Source organism: Strigops habroptila, chromosome Z (assembly GCF_004027225.2).
Source record: "Strigops habroptila isolate Jane chromosome Z, bStrHab1.2.pri, whole genome shotgun sequence".
NCBI classification, from domain to species: Eukaryota; Metazoa; Chordata; class Aves; order Psittaciformes; family Psittacidae; genus Strigops; species Strigops habroptila.
In genome coordinates, this window is record NC_044302.2 from 12,184,311 (window position 1) to 12,201,606 (window position 17,296).

Below are 17,296 nucleotides of genomic sequence, written 5' to 3' on the forward strand. Positions count from 1 at the left end.
AAGAATAATCAGTACTATATTTCAGTACAGAAATAAATCACTTTGCACATGTTGAGTGCATCATTTGTTGCTGTTCCTATCCAGTGTTACACTCTTCAGGAGATGGTAAATGAATATTTTGTGTGACCAAATATGCTTTATGGATTCACTTGCATGTGTTCACTCTCCAATCAGTTAGGAATAATAGGACACATATATTAGTATTACAAGTCATCACATAGTGAGGTTAGTCCTGTAGTTGGTGATACTTTCAAACACTTGTCAACTTGTCAGTGGTTTGAAGCACAGATGCCACATAAGTGCAATTAAATGAGAATGATAGTATTTGATAAATGTACTTGGATATATTTAGCACCAATTAACAAAGTGTTGACTTCTGAGTGGTGTTCAAATGCTAATGAATTATTCATTGCAGTGTCTTGGTGTACCAAGTAACCATTTTTACAAAGGGGAAAGGAAAGGTTGAGTTACGTGCACAGTGCGTCCTGGTGACCCTACAGTGGATGGTACCCACTGGTAACCAGGCACAGAGTTTCCAGCTGCATTCAGGTGGAGATGGAAGCATCGGTATCTCTGCAACCACTGCAGAAGCCATGGTCAGCTGCGACTTGATACTAAGGCATCTTAGACGTAGGTTCAGATCATCTTGACAGATGTCTCCAGGCAGATGACAGCTCTCAGCAGATGTTTCCAGTGATTAAGAATAGCATAGTGCAGTAAAATGCCTTCCTCTATCTGAGGATTGCCATATGTAAAGCTTTTTGGATAAGATTAGGATACTTATTTAATCTGGTTTTGTTTCTTTCTTTTCAGTACAACTTTTAAAGATTTTGTATCTCAGATGGAAAATTGGAGGGAAGGCTGTTAGTGCTTCCTTCTGGATTGATTTTATTATTTAAATCATGATGGAAATAAATTGCTGTTTTAGTTAATGGTCTGTTGGTCTTTCTTTAGATGTTCTTAATGTAGAGTTAATAGCTGCAGTCTTTGTAATGCTTGATGCTCAGCTTACTCCTGTTCTTAAAATATTACTTGCATTCTTCCTCTTTGTCTTTTTTCTAACAATTTGTTTTCAGGATGTTTTCTGATCTAAAATGTACTTTGGGGACTTTCTTTCCTTTCCTAGTATCTGAATCTCTTCCTGCTGTTTGCACTCTCAGTGGTGTTAATTTGCAGATTTTCCACCACTTTGCGCAGTTCTTTCTGTAACAAACACATCTTTGGCACCAGTTAGAGGCAAATTATTAAAGGAATAAAAACAGATTCACAGAAGCCTCTTGGAGAATTTTTCAGGTTGGCTGCCTGAAGGCCCACATTGGCCACCCAGCGCGTGGTGGTTTTCAGAGGTGCTGACCTCCAGGAAGGCAGTGGAGGTGCCAGTGATCCGCACCTCCCCACAGTGCCTAATTTTAAACCCTGACTTTGGTGTGCTGATGCCAGACATTTCAACCGTTGCTCCTTGGGAAGAAAAGAAATAGCTTCTACAGGAAGGTTCATTTGCTTTGCCCGTGGCTGGGTGTTTTGTTTAAATTGTTTTGAAGCCACTTTGAAAGTTGAACTGAATCATTAGGAACAGTTTCTGGCTAGCTGTAACATTTGCCTTGTGGGTACACATCACTTCTGTAACATTGCTCCTAAAGCAGCTTTCCTGCCTTCATCTCGGTACGGTGGTAAAGACGCTTCATTTGAGGAAGTTTGAACTTGTACCTCTTGGCAGAAACAGGCTGGAGGTGTGTCCACATCAGTGTTTTAATTTGGGTCAGGAGTGCATTTCTGAAGCAAGGTCTCCTGTTCGTCCCCAGCTGCAGGGCTTTGCTCAGAGCCAGGGGCCAGTCTTGGAGTGCATACACTGAATTTCTTCTGAGTGAGAAACAGCTGGGAGAGCTTTCAGGAGCAGGTCTGCTGTGTTTCAGTTGCTAATGGGTGTTCAGCGCATGGGACCTGCCCAGAGCCAGTTCCAAGTGAATCCCAGACCTCCTCACCCCAATCACTTCAAACAGCCAGAAAACATGAAATGCATATGGTGTGTCTGTCTGGTCTTCGGCACCAACTGTGCTCTCTGTGGTACGATCCCATTTCCTCAACAGAGCCAAGATGTGCGTGACAGAGAAGGAGTCTCAAATGCCAAGAAAGATTGTGTGCTGTTAACGCTTCACTAACGGTCCTGAAAAACAGATTTTTCCTGCATCTTCCATAACAGTTGGTGCCGAACCTTTGAAAAATATTTTGTAAACTAAAACCTTTACGTTAAAATGTGCAAAAGAAATACCCCATCTTTGTATTTGCAATGTCTGTTGTTGAAAGCATTTGTGAGGTGCTTATATTTGAATATATGACTTGTTTATGCAGCTGGTATGGTATATGGCACCGAGGGTGCCAGCATATGAGGATAAGTAAACAAGATATCTGCAATTACATTAGCATGGAGTCATGCCCTTAAGCTTCATGATAATTTTTTAAAAGTTGATCGTAAATATATGCATGTGCTAGTTGCTCCTCCTGCTTTATCCCCATTTTTAGAGGGAGATAAGGAATAGTATCAGCAGCTAAAATCCTGACATATTGCTATCTGAGCATGTGTGTGTGTGCCAGGTATTGGCTTTTTTTTAATAATTTTTGTATTTAATTTAAACACCAAGCATGTGGATTCACAAACGGTGTCATGCATAGCACCAAAGTCATTATAGTTGCTTCCAAGTGCCAATCCACCTAAAACTGTAGCCCTCCAGCTGTGAAACAGTTCTTCAGACAGGAAATGATGCTGCCTTCTCTTGTCATGCTGATAGTCCAGCTCAGGTAGGAGCCCTCCACTTGGAAGGAGACAGCTGAGACTGGAAGCATGGTTCCTGCTGTACATATTGCTTGGCACAGGAGGTCATTTTCTTTTGATTGCAGTCCATCACTCTGTTACAGATCTCTTTTTTCAGACAGAACAAACTAAGTTTGAAAGTGTCCTACTGTGGAAAACTGAGACTGTGGCCAGAAAGAACTATTTCCACCAGTGCGCAGGAGACAGGACATCTCCGAAGGAAGCTCACATTATGTCTTCTTCTTGTGGACAAGCTTTGTGGTACCATTTTTAGTTACCTGCACAAGAGTCTAGGTTCCCAAGTCAGGCATCCAGGAAGTCAAAAGTAGCCAGCTAGTAGCCAATTGCAAAACTCTGCATAAGCCATTGGACCAGCATCACAAAATTAATTCATTGCAGCCTTAATTCTGTGGGGGCTTTAAATTCTTGATCTAACAACTTAATTTTTCCCTTTGGAGTGCGTATAATTTTAAGAAATACACTTTGTCATAGAATCATTCCCATGAAACATTGTCCTTCACTTCCTTGTAACATAGTGATTCTTATATGCTAAAATACACTTAACAAGAAAAACTTACTGATTTCAAAATACTAACATGATCCAGCCATCAGAAACTTAAAGCAGCCTCTACTTTCTCCCCCGTCATCATTGCTTATGGAGCTATTATATCTGAATGACCAGTGATCTGTTAAGTATCTAACTGGTCACAAGTACTTAATGTATCTTGACTGTAATCTCTTTTTGCATACGGTGTGTGTTTACTGCTTTTGTAATAACACATACCAGAAGTCTAATACGAGGAGTATGTCAGATGGCACATTTACTGCAGATACAACAAAAGATTCATTGAAATTGAGCCTCAGATTCCTTTCATGTAAGAGATGAAGCTGTTCCACTATCACAACTTGAAAGAATTAAATTTGAGCTGGATGACCAATTGAGTTTTGATGAAAGTAGAATACAGACTGGCAAGCCAACTGGAGGGTCAGAGAGATGCCGCAGTAGCCCTATTCCAACACATGTATTTTTGGATATAATTCTTCTAGCTTTTTTGAGGAGAAAAAGAGAGCATCTTTCTGAGGAGATCAGAAAAGAAAAACAGGTAGAGCTTGAGATCTTTACCAGTCTTTTAATGTTTAATGGGGCTGGGGCAATATCAGTAGACAGAAGAGGATGCCAAGGCATAATACAAGTCACTGAATAGATTATGGAGCTTCAGAAGCGCAGAACAAGGGTCCATCCTTCTCTGGAGATGTTTTCCTGTGAATCAGCAGTTTAGTCTGGAAGGTTTCAGCTTTTGTTTGTAATATAGTTTTTAATGAGAGGTAAGAATAGAGTGTCTGTTACTGCTGCTGGCATTGTATGTTGCGAATGCTCCCTGTGCAGTGTATCCGCTCCAGCAGAGATCACATGTAGCAATGCCAGAGGTGAAGTGGAGCTGTTTACTTGGACAGCTGAATTTTTCCAGTCCCAGTGACTCCTAGAGCATTTCAAACATGTTGGATTTACTCCAGTGGAAGTTAATTTTTTATGCCTCAGAATATTTAACCTCAAATTAAGGAAACATATCGCTTAGTAATTTAAAAAAATCCAGAAGGTAATAAATGGGTGTAAGTTGAATCATTACTCTTGCATAATTGCTTCCTTAGCACTCTCATGGATGTGGGAAATATTTCTATGAACTGTGCCAAGTTCCTTCTGCAGAAACGTCATATCTTGCAGCCAGAGTAGCAAAATGCCCTCTCCATTTCTGCTGAGCGAGCTGCCGGATATGTTATTACAGCCTGTGCTGGGGCAGGACCTATGGCAGTTCTCACAGACTGCAAAATTTCATGCTTAATACATGAATACAGTGATGTTTACAATGTCATATGTTTACGATGTTTCTTCTCATGTTGTGTGTGTTAATGTTTCTTCTCCCGTTTAAATGTCCTGAATTTTCTTTTTTCCTATCAGTGGGGAGAACTCGTCTGTTTTGCACTACGGCCACGCTGGAGCCCCAAATGATAAGACTATTGAAGATGGAGACTTGTGGTAAGTAAAAGGTTAGAGTTAATTTGATATTTTTGTTACACTACTGCTGTTCCCGTACATGCATTGTAAGTAGTCTTGGAGGTAATTAGTAAAATGATGGCTGTATAATGCTGAAAGTCTAACTCTTCAAAATAGCATGTAATTTTTCATGCTGGACTTGTCTGGCTTTTTCCAAAGGTCCTGTATACCTGCATCTCCAGGTGAAATAGAAAAGAGAAATTGTTTCCAAACACTTCTGTGCCAACGGCACTAAGAATTTAGTTTAAGAAATGGCTGTATTCTAAGTACAAGGGCAGTTACAAAAGTTGACATCTGAGTATCCTCTTGAACCTCAACTCTCATGGTGGGGTGGAGGGTCAAGAGAATATTGGCTGTTTTTCAAGGATTGCGTCAAATTGCAATATGGATTAGATCTTCCAAATGCTTATGTGCACCCAGGCACCCAAGCCTGAAAGCAGACTTTTGAACGTGTGTGGAGATTAAACTCAGTTCAGGTTAGGGCAGGGTGCTTCTTATTCTGTATTATGCCAAAAAAGGTTTTGATTAGAGTTTAGCATTGCCATAATGCAGTTGCAAATACCATAATTTTTTCTCTACTTACCTGTCCACATGCTTTGCAGTATCACTGCAGGTAAAAGCAGGGTGAACGAAAGCACCAAATAGATTGCTATCGATGGAGAGACAAACCTAATTGTGTGGTGTGTAGCATAGCAGAATATGCATTTTGTACTTCATCTCCAAAGACTTTGGTCAAAAAGCATGTATTTATGAAAGTGCAGAACTAGTTTTGGAGGAGTTAGTCACTGACATTCGGTGCAAGATATGTATTAGATTACGTTCATAGCACATGCATAAAGGGTGCAGGTATGTATTTTCAGTTAAATGTAAAGGCATGGAGAAAAGCAAATTAGTGTTATTATAGATAAGCTCCAAAGCTATTATGGAAAACAAATTGAATCGCGAAGTAAAAAAATATGCCTTGTTGGCTAATGTTCTGGGTACATCTGCAGGTGCTGCAGAATGAACCTACAGATAGATAATTTCTTTTTAATACTGTAAAAATGTTTTAAAAGCTTTTTGTATGGTAGTTTATATATTATCTTCATCTGTGGTGAATAGTTCACTAAACCCATCCAATACTAACATTAATTTATTGCAGGACAATAGCTTTGACTTATGATCACATTGCGTTTGAGCAGGTAATATGCTGTGAGGACTTTTTGATCAGGCAGGGCACACCAACATGGTACTGTATTGGCTGTGGCATTCGATTAACTTTTCAAAAAATGTGTGTTCCTACAGGAAATCTCATCATATGTTACTGAGAGGAGACATGCCACAGTGCATTATCATGTCCTGTATGTAAAATTAAATCCCTTAAATGGTGAGGGTGATAGTATTGGAGACATCAGGGGGAAGGGTATATATAGGACCCTTTTACTTACAGTCTCTGAGGACAGTTTAGTGGATGGCTGAAGTCCTTCCTAAACTCTCAGAGCACATGCCAAGACTCTTTGCAAACTCATATTTCCTGCTGTATTGGCAAAATCTTTAGCAAGTGTTTGTGCTTTATTAGCCTCAGATATCTGAATGTCAGAAAAGCAAAATCTACCAAGTACGTTGATCATTTAAGTATTTCAGAACTACTGTACTGCAACCTCATTCTGTAACCATCTCAACAAAGAGAACAAGGTTTAACCCTCTTGCTGAAATGGTCCAGTTACATCTTTGTCTTGATGAGATGAAGTTTGTCAGGTGTAAATTGGCTTTAGCAAATAAATGCTCCATGTGCATAAGCACACCCTTGCCATTCCCACTGGCTAATACTCATGTAGCAGGCAAACTTTGTTCCACACTATTTTCTTAGTATTTTCCTCAAGTGAGAGTAAAGAAAGTGTAAGAAAATGTGATTTCATTTGTGTAAAGACAACTTAAAAAATGCACTCATTTTCCACTGTTCAAAAACCTTGAGCTAGCGTACTTCGGCAGCATACAAATTCTGACAAGGCACTACCTGGGTGGTTTTAATGTATGCTTTTATAAATTTCTAAACTGGGTGTAGGTGCCACGTGTATATGCATACAGAACGGGTTATTAAAATGACAGTATGCTGATTTGTGTGTATATGTTAGAGTTCATGCATTTGGCTCTCAATTAAGCTTTTTAATAGCTACTGAGAGCCCTCTGTTGGATAATCTTAGGAAGCCCTGAACATACGGAAAAAATGGCTTTACTTTTGGTGGAAAAGAGGTAGAAGTGTTTTAAGGGTTATTTCTGCTTCTGCTAGTATTTTGGTATAAATCTAATTTAATGATTCCCATACCTGTATGGAATAGAATTGGAAGATTGGTTACTTGGTATTTATTAAATTATTCAGTAGAATTTCATGTCTTTTTCTTAGCATTATTTGGTGGATATGAATAACAATCACGAGCTTTGCAGAAATGGGCTGCTGAGGTTTTTTATGTACGAAGCAGTGCAGTGCAGTAAGTGTCAGTAAATAAGTCAACAAACCACCTGAATATTAGAAAAAATATTTTTGGAAGACTAGTGCTTTGCTTCTGTGCAACAATCAAGTGCATGCATTGTTTGCAATTTCAAAATATAAGTTACAAGGATTTGGTGGTATTGACAGGAGATGATAGGCAAAGATACTTGTGCTATTGGATTTTTAATTTTTTTTAAAGACTGTTATTCTAACTCCTCCTTCAAAAACTGTGGCAAGTTTACAACAGCCTGGTTTTATGGTGTTGATTTTGAAAATTAATCTACATGAAAAGGGTTTATTGCTTCTGTAAGAAGCTGCTATGGAATTACATCTCTATTGCATCGTAATCCACATTTTGTACAGGTAGAGCCAAGGATCTCGGTGCAAGACAAGGAATATAAAGAATATTTCTGACACTTCTTGTTAATATAGACTGTCTGGCTAACCAGGGCTATAATTTACAGCCTATTAAATATTAAAACCAAAATAGCTAACTCATATAAAGTATTATGATTGACATAGAAAGAAATCAGTCTTTTTAGGCAAGTTTGGGTATTCAGTAGATACATGCACTTAACTGATACTGATGTTAAAGGTGAATATTGCAGTAACAGCAAGTCAGTGTTTCATATAAATAATTCATGTATTATAACATCTATGTGGTGAACATTTAAATTGTATGATCAATATGGTCTAAACCAAATCCTTTTCCTTAGCAAGTGTCTTTTGTCTCCATGGTCAAAAAGATCATGCACATAAACAGGTAGGCTGACCACCCTTAAGAATCGCAATTCTAGGCACTTAACCCTTTCACTCGGTGTCAACTTTAAATAAAATCTTCTACTCAGAATGTTGCAAATCACAGCCTGCAGTGATGATGTATGGCCAGGCTAATATACAAATACTGATTTTCTTCTGTCATCTTAAACCTGTGACAGCTTGGATTGAAACTGAGCCCTAGACTGAGGTTTCTCAAGGTATTGCATTACTCATTGTATGCCAAGACATCTGCTGTTTCTGTAGTGAGGCTGTAACTACTTTTTGTAATATGAAAAGTGGAGTCATAAGCAAAAGTGCTTGTTGTAGTCTGCAATCTCCTGCCATGTGCACAAGAGTCTCTTCATCAGAAAATAACCAAACCAAATTTTCCAGGCTTTTTTTGAGCCATCCTCCCACCCCACGCTACCCCCCAGTCCAGTTCGGATAACCAAAGGTCTTCCAAAGTTTGGTGGGGAGTAGAATGAAATTAAAAGTTGCTATTCAAGAAGAAAAACAAAACAAAACAAAACCAAACCCAAAGCAGATAAATTCAAGCAGCAAAGATCCTACTCCCCACTGTGCATAAATCCAAAGCAAATGAGCACCTGGGACTCATCTCTCCTTTTGCAGCTATTTTGCCTTTGTCTGTACGAGGGAGGGAGGTTGGTTCAGTGGTTAGAGTGCCCCCGTGGGAGACAGAAACCTCTAGTTTCAGCTCTCCTCAAACTGATCTCTGACTTTGGCTGGAAGTTATGACTTGACCCTGAGAAATAGCATCTGTGAAAAGTTTAGTCAAAAGCCAGTGTGTTTCTTCAAAAAGCATTGGTCTCAACAAATCAGCATCTGCCTTCCAAGAAATGAAGGCATCTACTTGCTTAAAACTGCGGGAAGCAAGTCGCCTTGAGTCCTTCCTTCTCTCTTCTGCCCCTGCTCTCCCAGTGCTGCAGTGTGGAGCCACACACACCATGGCTGTCACAGGGAAGGAGAATACTGGCCATCAAGATACATAGGGTGCAGCAGAGGAAGCCAGGGGCAAGGCAAATGTCCCTTCTCACCTTTGTGCTTTGGTAGTTTGTTGTAGGAACCATCAGAGGTGCTGAACCTGAAGTGTGTACTTTACATTTTGATTTTGGGAAGGTATTTGGGAAAATCATAGTTTATTGCATTCAATTTGCAGCCTGGTGGTTCATGCAGCCTGCCTTTGTGAATTCTTGGCATTGCCGCATGCCGAAGGCACATCTGGAGCTGATTGCTTTATTGCAGTTGATCAGCAGGGCTCCTGCAATGTCTGACAGATAGAAAATACTTCTGTGATCTTAAAATAAAGATTGATTCTTCATGATGAGGCTCACGCTTAAATAATAGAAATGTGAGAAAATAAGCCTGACCCCAGATGTCACTGAAATAGATATGCCTATTACCTGAGATGGTTTTCTGCAGGTGTCATGAGTTGCAGGTCTTGGTCTTTTTGTGGTACCCGACAAATGTGTCTGAGTGAAAATTCAGCACTTAGTAAGCAACTTCTATTGGCAAGTTCACTGACCTTCAAGCGCTTAATGACATTTTGGAGGGTTACTTGGTCCATTCTGGCTTTGCAAAATACTGAAAATAATTGCCTATTCTGCTGAAGCACTCAGCATTTTTAACGATTTGAGATGTTCTCTTATGTCGCAGTGTTAAGGAATGTCTGCTGATGCATGGCTGTCCTGCTCGCCTTTCCCCATGCATGGGCAGGTCCCTGTTAGGAGCATACTTGCCAGTGGGGCCCTGAGGCTGAGATGTGTCTGCTCTGCAAAGCCCAAGCAAAATGGGCGCTTCAGTGCGTCCACCTGCTGGTCCAGGGCCCAGCGCTGCACGAGCGATTAGCAGGGGATACTAGTCCTCCCTGGAGTGATGTCCAGAGTGTAATTTATTAAGAGGGCTGGGTGAAAGCATAGATAAGGGGAGTACAGCGTCAACTGCTTGTCAAGTACAGCAGACCTCAGAGACCATGAACCTTATATTCACAGTGGGACTGTTATTTATAAACTAAAACTAACTTTAGAAGTTCAAATGGAAGCAGGTTAGATCATCAGGTGCTGTGTTTTATTTTATATGACTGTTTCTTTTAACGCTCTCGGATTTAACCTTAGTGATTTCAATGAAAGCATTGGGTTCAGTACTCTTAGTGAAGCGGGATGTTTCCCACTGCAAAAGCTCACTGCTGTTCCTGTGACCTTCTGGTGATGGCAATAAAACAAGTTTTACCTGCAAATAGTTTTATTGCATTCAGGTACCAGAACATAAGCACTAGGGAAGATTTTGTTAAGTGTCACAAAGTCAAATACATCTGTCATAAAAGTACAGTCTTAGCATAATGCATCTATGTTAAATGTTTTAAATATGTCTTGGCTATGTTAACAGGTATTGTTATTTGCTTAGTCAAATAATGGAGTTGGGGATATGGAAAGCAGTTTAGTGTTGCAAAAGGACTTTATCAGAATTATTTAACTCTGAGGAATATTTTTGTTTCTATTTCTTTCCTTAATATCCTAATGCAAATTTAAGGTATCAGAATAATATTGACACCAGGGGGCACTAAGAAAAAAACTTCCACTCTCTGCAAGGAGGTTGTGATTATCCCATGTTTTAATATTGGTAACATGGTGTACTTCCCAGAGCAAAGGCCTAGCAGCCTTCCAGGAGCACTGCCTTTATGTGTATAATGTGCATTCCACTCAAGTTGTGCTAAGTTTGGGTTTGTTTCCTTACATTTGGCACTTATATGTACCTTTTAATAACTTTTTAATTTATTATTATAACTTCTGGTTCTGTCAAAAGATCTCTTTTAACTTCTAGTGCTCGTCGTTCCAGAAGCTTTGTTCATCACAGGTTTTTTGACTGCAAGTAGAGGTTGTTGTGAGAGGTTGTTCTGGGTGAAACAGAGAGGAGAAAATGCCAAATGTTTGGGGTTTTTAATTTTTTAATTACTCAGAAGAGACGAAGGACAGTTTTCAGGTTTCCTGGAGTTGTTGTTCATTCCAAGGTGAACAGTATTGCAAAACTAAGTGGCTTATTGCAAGAACTGGTCAGATTTCATGGTTATTCATGAAGGCTAATTCTTCTATTACGTGAAAGAGAAGTTACCTTGCTAAGTTTACTTCTTTGATCTGAAAGTGTAATGTATGGTTTTCTACAATCCAAAGATTTGTTGTTTTTCGAATAAGCAAAGTACATTTATCTTTTATATGTACACACAATATGCAAATGCAGTATACATATTGCATTGAAACTATATCAGCATATTTACCTGATTATACAGTATTCTTTGTAGAAAATGCATTATTGTCTTTTTTTCAGGAATGAGTAAGTGTATAATGTAAAAGGACTTTTTATGACTACTAAGTGGCTGTCATTTATTTCAGGAAAATATTGAGAAGACTTTCAATAAAACTGAAAGACTTAGGTGAGCTGGAAAAAAGTATACAACAAAAGATGATAGAAGGTTGCTGTGACTTTTCCAAACTTTTTTGGCATTTACATTTTGTTTTATCAAGTTTTATGATACGAATGCCAACCTTTAAATTTGGTTTGTCCTAAAATTCATTTGTCCAGGTGGGGGCAATGTTGCATTAAAAAGCAGAAACTGACCAATCTTTTTGCATCAGATAATAGAAATCCTCCCTTTTCCATCCCAAGTACTTCATTGTCTGCTATTATAACAATTTATCCTACGGAACAAAATACTGTATTTATTACTTTTTGAAAGCACCTCTTTTAAGATCCCAGGATATTAATGTGTCAGAGGTAAATACTCAACTATTTATGTGGCTGAGACTAGTATTTTCATTTGGCCTTGTGCATTTTTTTATGCATTTTGAAGTTCAGTGCTGTAATAATACACAAAAATTATGGTTAACTTTAACCTTTCAGTCTGCAGTTTTGAAACAACTTGTTGTTGGTTATGGTTTTGTTTCTAATAATAATATGAAGTACATTGCTACTGCTTACTGGTTGATTGCAAAATCAACTGGCTATCCATTTCTGAAATAATTCCTTTGGCTTGATTCCTCTGGTTTGATTAATATTTACTATTTTCATCAAGTGTAGATATTTTTCCTTTTGTTGTAGTTAATAGACTATATTAATTTTATGCTAATCTAGAAAAATTGAATTTGATTAAAAATAGAAAAATATATTTGCTAGAATTAACAATAATTTTTCTCTAATTGAATGTTTTCTGTTGGTACTGGTTAATTCAGGCTATGAGGTTGCCTACTGTCAGAAATGTATAAGCCTTTTAACCAATGCAGAGGTTGCTAAGTATTAATTGTTTGCTGTAACAAATTTTAGCTTTCCTTTAAGTTCTGTGTTATGGTCTGCCTCCTAATTTTATGTTCTGTATAGCATATGTGAAATGTCTTTTTAATTGTCACCTGCAGATGAGTTTTATCTGTCTTAGTTTCAGCCTAGCACTCCCAGTGTAGTCTGAAAAAAAACCAAGAACGTGAAGTAGCTTTAGCTGCTGTTGGACTGATTTGACTAGGGCGGTTCATCTCTAAAGAAAACAAGCAGGGTAAAAACCCAGTACTTTTTTAATGGCTGTTGGTTTAATACTGGTAATTTATGCCATTCAGTGTAATTGGCTTTTTATGGTGGTCTTTGTTAATACAGATACAGATGAAGTATGATAGAAATACTCTTGATATATGTCGTTTGTCTTGGATGGATTTTGATAGCAAGATGTTCCTCCTTGCTCTTGGTGTGAGGAACTCAACTGTATAGGTCAAAATGAAATTTTAGGGGGAGTCTCCCTGGCTTTTAAACCACTGTATGGTGCAGAGGGAAGGTATGGTTACCAGATATAATTCCTAGTCCCTGTTGGGTCTTCTCTTGTGTCTCTTCAGAAAACCACTTGTTAATGGTGCAGACACAGTCTTGCAAAATGGGGCCTCAGGAGGAGTCCTTCTAGTGTAATACTGCTCCAGATCTAGGCTGAGCCAATTTAGATCTTTAAGGCAAGAATATTTCTGATTTCAGTTGTACATTGCAGCGCTGTAATTTCGACCTGAGGTGCTGCCATGAAGAGGAGGTGTTTCTTCTGGATAATAAAAACAAATGTTCTTACTGGCAAAATAGCATGCTTGACAAGGGAATGGGCAGCCTCCTTTTCTGAAATACTGATTGCTGCCTTCATTACTGTGCACTTGGCTTGAACATTTGGACCTGTCCATGGAAAGGCTAGCAGCTGTCTTCTCTGGCTTTTTGCATTCGGTTGTTACCTTCTGTAGAGTACTCTGAAACCCTGTCTGGTGGATTCCATTTGAGAACTGACAATTTGGAGGTTGCTCAAATAACCCCAAGAACTATAGGATATTTAAAAAAGGTGAATGAACCTGTAGCATTGGACACTAGCCCAGATTTTATCATGGAAAAAATTGTGGGTTATTTTACATTGATGTGTGTGTGTGCATGCACACATACACACATAATAAAACTTGACAGTATTTACAGTAAAAATCAATAAGTAAGGTCTGACACTTCACCTACTCCTGTGATCTCTGGTGGTTGGTTGTCCAGGCTGGGGAACATAGGGCAGAGTACAAAAACAGCTGCTGAAAGCTAAGGCTCTTAAGTCCAAATGTTAGCACTTAGGAATGGTGTCCCACATTAGAAGTATCGAATTTCTACAATTCACTTCTCAGTAGACATCTGGAAATTGAGTGGTTTAGTTAACTGCAAAATTTTAGTAACTTGAAAATGTAGCTGTGTTGTTGTTGCCCTGTGCTGCTGTCTCCCATGGAGTGAGAAGCTAGTGAGGTTTGCTGCCCTCAGTTTGATTGGGAAGTCCTCAGCTGCCAATACAGGTTTTTCCTAGCACACTCCCTTCTCTTCCCTGCAGCTCTGACATCCTCGCTCCTTGTTTGAGCAAGTCAGCTGGAGCTGTGAATGCCCCAGATACCTCCTTTCCAATGGGGAGGTTCCTGATGAATGGAAACTGGCCAAAACTTGGGGTTTGCCACCATCTCTGTTAGATTGACTTTTCAGCAGAGAGTTGTCTCTGCTAAAGAGAGCACTGTTGCTTATTAAAAATGTCTATTAAAAATGGATAATAATTAGAATAATAAAGGCAGGAAAAAATCACCCGTTCAGCAAAAAGACAAGTCAAACAGGTAAGCCTTCTGTCAGAACTTTACCTGAGACTACCCCTGATCTCTGGCGTATTGCCTGCATGGGACTAGCCGAGGTGTTACATCGGCAGTGCTGACACTTTACCTTCTGCATCTTGTGAAGCATCCACGCTGCTGCCTCCTTCTAACCCAGCAGTACTGGCTTGGTGTTCCCAATTCTTTATTTGTATGCAGCACTTCTGTATTAGAGACATCCTTCTGCTTAGCAGAAGCACTGGGAGATGGCACTTGGGGGCAAATTTGGCTGTGAACAAGCCAATCAAAAGTTTTTTTGGCTCTTTGCTCAGGCAAACCTAACATTTTTAATAAGACATTAATACAAACTGCATGAGGGGGGAAGAGTGGTTATACTTCGTCATGGAAGTTGGTTTATTTAGTGCAGAAGCTGTTGTCTTAGATTTCTTCAAGAGATAAATACTATAAGCAAGGGACTCCTCCTTAACCCGTGTGTGAAAATAGCACATAAAATCTTACTAGAATACGTGGGTGTTTACTGAACCAGCTCTTACATGCAGCTCAGTTGGTGAATTCAGTGAGATTGAGAATTCATATCCCATGAGATTAATGCATCTGAAGGTCTTCTGCTTGGCTCAAATCATTGTGAGAGAGGACACTCTCACACACTGTTGTTGGTTGAGGAAAGCATTTTTTCTGGACAGTGGGGATGGAGCAGCGGAGCAGAGCGACATCTCTGCTGGGGTGGCTGGGCATACCTGCTACTGCTGCCCACCTCTGCATCCCACTGCTGCCCTGCTGCTGTAAGAAAAACCCTGAGCAGTGCAGGGCACCAACACCTGGAGAATCGGGGGTTTGGGCTTTTTTCTTTGCTTGTTTTCTCTCTCTTTTTTTTTTTTTTTTTTTTTAATTTTTTAAATCCAGCCAGCTCAAACTTCTGTGTATTCTTCTTACAGCCACTTAAATCTCTGTAGTTGGCATTGTAGAGGTACAGGCGTGCAATCCTCTCTCTGTCAGAATTCTATATAGACAGATATTTGATCTTTTTTTTTTTCCCCACCCTCTTCCTATCTGAGCAAAGCGTGATGGCATATCTTGTCATCTTCTGTGAGAGAAGGTTGAGACAAGCCTCCCATTATCTATGATAGTCTGGGAAAGCCTTAAGTGAGACAGGGGTACAGAGGGACAACTATGGGAAAGCATGGAGAAGTTTAGACACGATGAAAAGACATGGATGAGGACAAGCACAAAAAAGATGGGGCCACACAGTTTTGTGAATTGCAGCTGAATGAAGAGTAGTCATACAGCCGTTTTGTGTGTCTGTAATTGCACTACCTGTGTGGGCTACAGGATCTTCTTTTGAACAGAAGGCTTAAACAAAAACTTACTGTTTTCTTGTGAATACCCAGAACTCCACTTCCTATACAAAAATATTCTCTGCCATTTTCCCAAGTTTACTCTTTGATGGACAGGGGTGCTGACAACAAAAAGCTGGCCTTAAATCAGCAATCCAAAACTGGCTTCAAGACAGAGCCAGCACAAGCACTCTCCGTACCTTGTCGGATGGAAGCTGGTTACAGCAGGATACCTCTTAAAAAAACCTTCCTGAGAATGGTAGGACTTTACACTGTACTATTCCAGTTCTCTGTTGGGGTTTGCAATGTTATCTTACTTAGTGTTGCTTTTCTAATTGATAGCTCTTGGCTAGTCAGGAGGGAAGTGGATGAAAAAGTGTGTGTCACTTCACTCTCCATTTTATTACTTGTGATACCATTTACTATAATTCATTCTTGTGGTCTGCTATTAAACCACCCTATTTCCAAATCATTTGGCATATTTCCAAAGATGTATCTCATAGAAATGCTGATACCTAGTTCCCTTAAGCTTGAAATTGCCTTAGATGTGTTTAACCAAACAAATGGTCAGATTTTGTTAGAGCGTGAATACCTTAATTGCTGCATGAAGTATAAAGCTCAGAGCATTCTCTGTGAACTCAGAGCGTAGAACGGTGAGATCACACAGAATAAATCTCCAGCTGGAGATGACTTGATTGCGATAAGAGGTTGTGTGTGCCTTTATTCCTGCTGTCCTAGGACTGGACTGGCACCAGTTCATCTGTGTGGCTGCTCGGTTAATAATGGCTCAAAACCCTAAAACCTCAGTAAACGTTGCTGAGTAAAGTGCATCAGTATTCATACCTGTTCACCTTTAACCGAGGTACAAGGAGGGCACGATAAGATAGAATGATGGCAGTTGTCTAATTGCTAGTCTTACAGACCCACTCTGGGGAAGGAAAGGTTTTGTCCTGAGAACAGAAGCTGGGGAGGACATGGGTGACAGGTGGGTGACACTCAGTACAACCCCTTACCACAGTGCGCTGCACCAGGAAAGAATCCAACTGGCTTTCACCTCAGTTGTCGCTCTGGGGTTTTATAACTATTGTGAGGAGATCCAGTTCTGAGTGTACAGACGGAGCAGATACGTAGAGCAGGAAGGTGACAGCCTTACGTGTTAGCTTGTGGGAGTAGCTGTAGGCTTCCCTAGAGGTGCCTGTGAGAGCTTGTCTTTGGGTTGGGTTGGTGATTGGATCATAAACATTTATACACATGGCTCAGATATCCCAAATAAAGTATTGCTTCCCATTGTGATATTGGCCATAATTTGCTTCATTGCCTGGCAGTTTCAAATTATTTGACAATAAAAGTGTCAGCAAGCCTATAAAAGTAAAACATGCGTAGAGGAAGATGATGCTTTATTTTTAAAAAATGGTATACAGTGAATTTATGAAGAAAAGAACATGGCTGTTTATAGTCCACAGTTTTCAAATCTACAGTGTTATACCAAGTGTTTTGTGATGCTTCACAGTCAGAGGTTAAGAAAGCTAAAATCAATATCAAAATGCGTATTATTTTTCTGGGCTTGAAAGCCAAAAATGTGACTATAAATTTGCATTTTGTGATACCAATGTTCTGTGAAAGTAACACAGTGACATCTTACTCATCCGTATTCTTTCAGAGGCTCAGGAAGGGAAAAGAGCTTTTGCACATCTTGTCATGTAGCATATCAGTTACAGTACTGAC

The 17,296-nt window shown here is 39.5% G+C and overlaps 1 protein-coding gene across 2 annotated transcripts in view; it reads left to right on the forward strand.

Moving 5' to 3' along the window:
* PEPD (peptidase D) overlaps window positions 1–17,296 on the forward strand; it is a 142,264-nt gene that overhangs the window by 77,704 nt on the left and 47,264 nt on the right. For both annotated transcript variants that reach the window (XM_030511500.2, XM_030511502.1), the window contains one exon: window positions 4,767–4,844. In XM_030511500.2, coding sequence (XP_030367360.1) covers window positions 4,767–4,844 — 78 coding nt within the window. The remainder of the gene's footprint in view (window positions 1–4,766; window positions 4,845–17,296) is intronic.